Source organism: Glycine soja, chromosome 20 (assembly GCF_004193775.1).
Source record: "Glycine soja cultivar W05 chromosome 20, ASM419377v2, whole genome shotgun sequence".
NCBI lineage: Eukaryota > Viridiplantae > Streptophyta > Magnoliopsida > Fabales > Fabaceae > Glycine > Glycine soja.
The window spans coordinates 38,190,486-38,197,808 of NC_041021.1; the positions used below are offsets into that span (position 1 = coordinate 38,190,486).

At 33.9% G+C, this 7,323-nt stretch overlaps 1 protein-coding gene across 2 annotated transcripts; it reads right to left on the reverse strand.

The window, feature by feature from the left end:
- Window positions 1-421: 421 nt before the first annotated feature.
- LOC114401447 (proteasome subunit alpha type-5-like) lies at window positions 422-5,216 on the reverse strand. 2 transcript variants are annotated; one of them, XM_028363957.1, is made up of 10 exons: window positions 5,064-5,216; window positions 4,065-4,102; window positions 3,856-3,937; window positions 3,629-3,709; window positions 3,320-3,433; window positions 3,143-3,244; window positions 2,362-2,420; window positions 1,443-1,545; window positions 827-892; window positions 422-728 (listed from the first exon to the last, which is right to left on the reverse strand). In XM_028363957.1, exons 2-10 carry the CDS (start codon window positions 4,076-4,078, stop codon window positions 636-638), a joined length of 714 nt encoding a protein of 237 aa, XP_028219758.1. In that variant the 5' UTR covers window positions 4,079-4,102; window positions 5,064-5,216; the 3' UTR covers window positions 422-635. The 2 variants fall into 2 exon arrangements, with proteins under 2 accessions (XP_028219758.1, XP_028219759.1); XM_028363958.1 differs by lacking the exon at window positions 5,064-5,216 and adding an exon at window positions 4,826-4,949 and having other exon boundaries at window positions 423-728.
- Between the last annotated feature and the right edge of the window lie 2,107 nt (window positions 5,217-7,323).

A 7,323-nucleotide genomic window follows, 5' to 3' on the forward strand; every position in this document is an offset into this window, starting at 1 on the left:
TGTCATTTAGGAATATAGTTAGTACGCGAGAATAGTACCTATCCAAGTCAATGAGTATGGGAAAAAAATGAACACGGAATAAAAATTGATTGATTTTACCTCTATTTTTTTTATAACAACGACAAAGGAAAGGAGAAAACATAGGAAATAAAAATAATTAAAATGTTATAAAAATTTATAGCTCGATATCATAAATATAAAAATAGAATCTGAAAATTTATAATGAAAAAAAATAGTTTTTTTAAAACTAATGATAAAATAATATAATTTATAAGAGAAAATATCCAATCAAGTATTTGACTGAGGTGAGCAATTTTCTTTGACTGCAAGGATTAAATAAATCCTATTTCTTTCAATAGTATACACATAATGTGCATATAGATGTGTAATTCTTTTTTTTTTCCTCCATCGTCTCCTCAAAATCATTGAAACCCTTTTAGTACTCAATTTCAACTAGACTGAATGCAGCAAATATGACACACCAGAATCTCGTACAGTGTACAACTTGGCCACAAGTGTAGCACATGCAAACATCATCCACCAAAAAAGTTTCCGCGTAATACTCAATAATTAGACGTACGGGTAGGAATGATAGGAAACACAAATGTTGAATACAGAAAGTCACAAAAAGAAAATCATAGACGACTTATCACAGCTTCCACCTCAGATGGGGTATAAAGATGATATGTTGGAGCCACTTTGGCAATGTCCACGTTGTTGGGAGTGACCTAAGATGAAATACAAAACAATTATACTTATTTTCCATTCCATTTCGGGGGAGGGGCCTCAATCAATTGGCATAACATGCATCTGATTTTATCCTTACCTTCTCTTCCATAACTTGCTTCAAAATGGATAAAGCAATAGTCTCAGCTTCTTGAAGAGTTAGGTCCTGCACAACATGATAAATTAGCACCAAATTGCATTCATTTCAAGTCATCTTACAGCATGTTATAGTTCAAACTTAATTTTACAAAAATAATCACTTATTTTTTAAAAACTAAAAGAAGCAATTATTTCTTCAAAGTACAGTTGAACCAAACATGCACTTAAAGGTACAATTGAACCATACATGCACTTAAAGACTCTAGCACGAAAGATAGTTCTTCTGTGCATACACAAACTCCAAAACAATGGAGGAACAAGTTGGGAATGGCGTTGCATTAATTTGACAATCAAAATTACCACAATTTTGTGATTCCAGATAAAATGAATATATATTATTTAAATAGTATTGGCTCTTTGATACATTATTTATAATGGTAGGTATTGTAATTAGCATGCTTTCATTCTACTCTACCAGCCCTGCCAAGAGTGATGGGTGTCTCCTGATTTCTTTATGTTTTCACTCTATTTCCATTTTCAAATCCTAGTCAACTATAAGTTTACTGTTATAAACAGAATATAAGGTTTAGAAACTATCAATATATAATCATTGATACCTTATTGTATTGTTCTTGCAGAGAACTGTCAGCACCTTCTGACCCTGAACCAATAGCTTTTCCATTGCATTGCCAAAATGTGCCAGATGGATCAGTGTAATATCTGAAAATCAAAATGTTTAAATTCAGTAAATGTAAGAAGTCCAAAATGAAAAAGGATGCAAAGAGGACCAGCATCAATAAACTTAAAATAGCATCCTCCTTAAAGCATAAAAGGAGTACTGCAAATAACATAATAGTTTCTACTTCCTTTGACAAAGGAAGACAAAATATACAGTGCATTCTTTTAAGATTTTTTTCTTAGAAAATCACTTCAGTCATATGTTAGTATGTTTGGGTAAGCCATAAGTTTTTCAAGATAATTACAATCTGAAAAGGGTCAGGTTTTAATGTTTTATATTATTTTGAGAAACTATATCGAGTAGCTCCTAAAACAATCTCCACAAAAACTCACTTTACACAATCTTAAAATTACTTATTTTAAGCTTAAACAAGCAGGCTCACAATAAGAGAAAGGCATTAAGTGACAGCAAAAGAGGATGAGTTATCCTCTAGGAACCAGGGAGAAAAAAGAGAGAAATTAGAGGAAAAAGGAATTCTTGACAAAATTATGTCCAACTTAGAAACCATTAAACACCCAAGTAGTTAATAAAGTTGATAAGTGGTTACTTGATACTCTTTGATCATGGTCAACCAGAAAAATTGTAATTGTTCTTCAAATATTTGTGTGTCCAGAATTCCTTTTTTAGTAACTTCACTAATCCCCAGAGAAAAACATAATATAGTATACTAGGAACAACGTCAATTTAAAAAGATGACTGATATCATAAATTCAAACAAGCAAACTTTTAGCAAAAAGGACAACTCCATCAAATTACCCACAAGTAGCCATTGCCTAATAGATGAAACAATTACTTACAAGCTAGGTCCATTCTCATCATGACCAGCAATGAGAAGAGATACTCCAAATGGTCGAGACTGCCAAAGAAAAAAGAAATGGTGAATGTTAAAATATATATATCATGATCTACTGCAACAGGAACACTGCTATTTAGAATTTTGTACAAAAGAAAATTTTTTATTGGCATGTGCTACTGAACCAGTCAATCTGAACTCTGAAGCACCTTACACGAAGAATTACACATTTAATTATTGTGCACTCAACAATTGATGCAATATGAGGATATCTGTACATTCTGAATTTTTTAGGTAAATAACACTTGTTTATATCTCCAATCAACAGTTGTCAAATGCAATATATAAGGCATCAGTTTTTCTAGCAGATAAATAATAAGCAACTTCACAAGAAATGTTCATAAATTATTTTTCCTAGAGTAAAATATGTTTTTGGTCCCTCTAAAATTTTCCAAATTTGGTTTTAGCCCTCCAAAAAAATTGTCCTATTTTCATCCCTCTAATTTGGAAATACTCCATTTTTTATCCTCAAAGTATATTTTTATATGGTTTATAAATTATAACCGTTAATAAATGTTAATTATAACCACTTTGAGGACCAAAAGTTTCCAAATTAGAGAGTCAAAGTATGGCAAAAATTTTTGGAAGACTAAAACCAAATTTGAGAAATTTTAGAGGGACCAAAAACCTATTTTACCCTTTTTCCTAAATAGATGTAGCATAACTGCAAAAGCAAGCAAACAAACAAAAATAGACAAGCATATCAAAGCTGGGAGGTTCTTCACCATGGATTCTTCATCACCTTCACCAAAACGCAAGGCTAGATCACAAAGAGCTTGGGTTGTGGACTCAACAGTCATTGGTTCACCATATGAGAACCTATGATTCTGTGAACAATAAAACAAAACATATCAATCATTAGCTAATCAGCTACTTAATATCTGCTATAAGGTTTACAGTACCTGAGTTTCAACCCGTGCATGCTCAACAAGTGTTCGAGCATCAGCAATCAATCCACTCATTGCACAACCTATATGCTCATCAATTTCCATAATTTTCTCAACACTACTTGGCTCCTGAAAGAGAAGTTTCATGCTTAAATCAATTAAGGTGCAAATCAATTTCCGTATTATTTTGCACAAGCATGTTTCTTTCTTAGTTTCATCAAATTGTATACTGATAGTTAATAGTTAACAGCACATTTATCTGTAGAAATGTCAAAGTAAGATGATAAAAATCTACTAACATAATTAAAAAGTAAATAAACAGACCAGCAGCGGCGAAGTGATGCGCTTTTCAACTGCAAGGACAACACCCTCTTTCGTCTTCAACCCAATTGCAGTTGATCCCAGCTGCAATCCAATAAAATCCCATTTACAAACACAAACACAGAAAAAAAAAAATCAAATAAAAATTTTCTTAAAGTTGTAAACCCTTTTTTTTCTTGCAGATGGATAAAAAAATCATGGAAGAAAAAGATTGGAGTGAAACAACATACCTTGATGGCTTCGATTGCATATTCAACCTGAAATAAACGGCCTTCAGGAGAAAAGGTGTTGACTCCTCGGTCATACTCAGTCCTATTTCACTCACAAAATAAAAAAATAAACAAATAGGGAAAAAAAACTAATAGATTCCAGGAGAACCCATTTGCTAAACAAAAAACCCTGAAATGCAAGTTTGCAGCAAAAGAGGGGGTAGGTTCACCTTGTGAGAAACATCTTCAATAAGATTCAGTGAAATTACTGCATAAAATGGTTGAAGAAAAAAATTAGAACAATGAAGGGAAAGAGTAAAAAGAATGGGAAAGGTTTGGGGTTGGGGTTGGGGATATTGGGAATTAGTGAAGAGGCATTCGGTTTGCTCCTCACTGGGGTTTGTAGGCATGGCAATGGGGCGAGGATGGGTTTTTCCTTCCCCGCCCTGATTACTGTTCACCACTTTTAACACATTTGTGGATCTAACAATCTAACACTACAATTTAAAATCTAACACTATGAATCAAACACAAGCACGGTAGAATTTACAATAACAAGATGGTATTAATCCAACATTACAAATCTAACACAAGCATGGTAGAACTTATGATAATAATCTAACATGTTCACCTATTTCCTATTCATGCACCATCCTCTGAAAAACAAAACAATATACGTGAAAATGCAATACTACAGTGGACGATAAAACAGATTGACATTGGGTATTTTCAATTTCTTCCACACTACCTCCCCCAACTGATTCTTTTCATTTCTTTTTAAAACATACAGAAACCAAGACTCTCCTCACCACAACAAACCGAGCTCTGAATTTCACGAACCTGCTTTCTCTCACCCTCTGATTTTTTTTCCCTCTAAACATTTACACACAAACAAACCCTCTCTCAGATTCCGTCTCTTTCACACACGCCCACCTCATTTTTATTTTTTTACATAACAAACTCAGTTCAGGCATAAGCAGTATCTCTTCACCTTTAAGCCTCCATGAATCAACCCATGTGATGTGATATTCACCGAGTAAAGTAACAACCATAGCTGGTGCACGAGCTCTCATGTAACCAAAAATCACACACACTATTGACTAAACGGCATCAGATCATCCAACCAAAGTTTTGACAACGACAAGATTCTTATATGTCAACATACAATGAATCAAAGAGGGGTGAGGGAAGGGGAAATAAAATTAAACCTCAAACAGGAAAAACCCTACCTTCGTAATCGATCTGCGAATGCCAAATAGGAGAGACCAACAGCGAGAGAGAGGGTTGGGCTTTTGTGCTTAATTTTGCTTGTTCAAGGGGCCTTCTCAAAACTAACAAAAAAATAAATAGACGTAAATTGAGACCACGAACTTTTTCTCTTTACCCGTTCGATTTGAGGACTTTATGTGGGTTTTAAGATCGTGTGATCCTTATTAGGATGGCAAGGTCGCTTTTCCTTTTCCTTTCCTGTTTCTTTCTTCTTCTTTTTTCCCCTCCTAATAGTATGTTTTGACTAAATAATCAATTAATTATTTACAGTAAAGGTAAAGTGAAAAATATTTTTTTATGGTAATACTATAATTTGTACAGTAGGATTGATAACTGATTCTCATGAATTATTCAAATAAATTATAATTAAAATTTGATTGGAGAAAAATAAAAGGATTCTAAGATAAATATTTTATGCAAAGTAAAAGTAAACAATTTTTATACTTTGTTGTCCGGACATAAAATAATTTTTTTTAAAATAACTAATTATCTTAGTTGTTTTTGCTCAACCTAACCCTTTTTTGAGTTTGTTACTAGGCTAGATGCACCAACCCAGTTGGTGTGTGTCAAGGTTAAGAAGGAAGTTTTTATTAACACTAATCATTTGTTCATGTATGTTAATTGTGTTAATTATGTATAAAAAGAAAACAAATCCATGTGATTACGCCACCAATAATGGAGAGTTATTGGAGGATTAATTTTTTTTAGGTGACAGCAAATCAATCTAGCAAATAAATGAGATTCTAATTAAACATGTTCAGGAAACTTAATCTATATTTAGAATCTCTTAATCTGCAATTAATTCACAATTAATTCTTTTATGCAGAATCTTTGTACACTATGTTATATATTTCTCCTATGTCTCTCTTGTACAATATGTAATATGTTTACGTTTCTAATAAAAAGTTACACATGACTTCTTTCTCCCTCAATATTGGCAATTTCATCACTCTCAGATTCATCCCTACAAACTACCCACCGTGGCATGAACAAGCCTTAGCATTAGCAGAAAGCCAAGACTTGGTTGGTCACCTTACAAATGATGATCCAGCCCTCACTCAATACACCACATCGAATTCCAATGACACAACAAACAGAGAAAATTTTGTTCCAAATTTAACTGACAAATTCATTACTTGGCGCAAGGCAAATTGTCTTCTTCGAGGATGGATAATAATTGGAACATTCTCTGAGGAAGCACTTGGACTCGTTGGCTTAGACACTACCCACGTTGTTTTGGATTGCACTTAAAGATTCATATGCGGAAGACTCGCAAGAACGTAAATTCACACTCCGTCAACAAATCCACAAGGAAGATGATCAAAGTATTAGCGAACACATTCGCATTTTCAAAGGTCTATGTGACAACCTTGCTGCAATTGGAAACCTATCCTAGACAAAGAAAAAAATTTCTATCTCCTCACAAGCCTTTGGCAGGAGTATGAAACATTCAAAACAACCATGCTAAAACCGGCAAGGCCATGATCGACGTTGCAATTGGTTCTCCAATCACTCCATTGTGCATAACTCTTCTGCTCCTCAAGTGGCCTTCTATGACGAACAACAACAATCTCGTCAATTTTCCTCTCAACATCAAGGGAATTCTCAAACCTTCACATCAACCGGGAGAGGATTTCAGGCTCAACAACCCAGGAACCAAAATAAAAGACAAAACCTTATGAGCACATAGCAGAGACGTCCTCCACCATCAGGACAACATTGTATGACTCCTATAGAATGAAAACAATATCAGAATGAAAAATGTCGTCATAAAATGGGCCATATAGCAAATATATGTTGGTGGGTGTCCAAGAAACCAACTCAATCTGATGATATACCTCAAGCACTTGTATCCCTTACCTCAGACAACACAATTGTTGAAACAGAATGGACCTCCGACACCGGAGCCTCCAATCACAAGACAGGTAAAGCTAGTATGTTAAGTAATATTTGACAATATTCATGTATAGATTCTGTGCTTATTGGTGATAGTTCTTCTCTCCCAATTCATGGTTTTGGAGACTCATTCATTAAGAAAAAAAATATTACTCTACCTCTTCATAATGTCTTACTTGTTCTTGATTTAACAAAAAATTTGCTTTCTATAAGCCAACTAACAAAATAATTCCTTGGTAATTGTGAGTTTTCTAATGCTGATTTTTGTGTTAAGGAACGAGAAACAGGGAAACCAATTATCACCGGGAGACTTATATGTTCTCT

Coding starts and splice junctions, on each gene's coding strand:
- LOC114401447 (XM_028363957.1), bottom strand. Junction 3,710..3,855: donor ATGCAATCGAAGCCATCAAG/GTATGTTGTTTC, acceptor ATTGGATTGCAG/CTGGGATCAACTGCAATTGG. Junction 2,421..3,142: donor AAGGTGATGAAGAATCCATG/GTGAAGAACCTC, acceptor TTTCTTTGGCAG/TCTCGACCATTTGGAGTATC.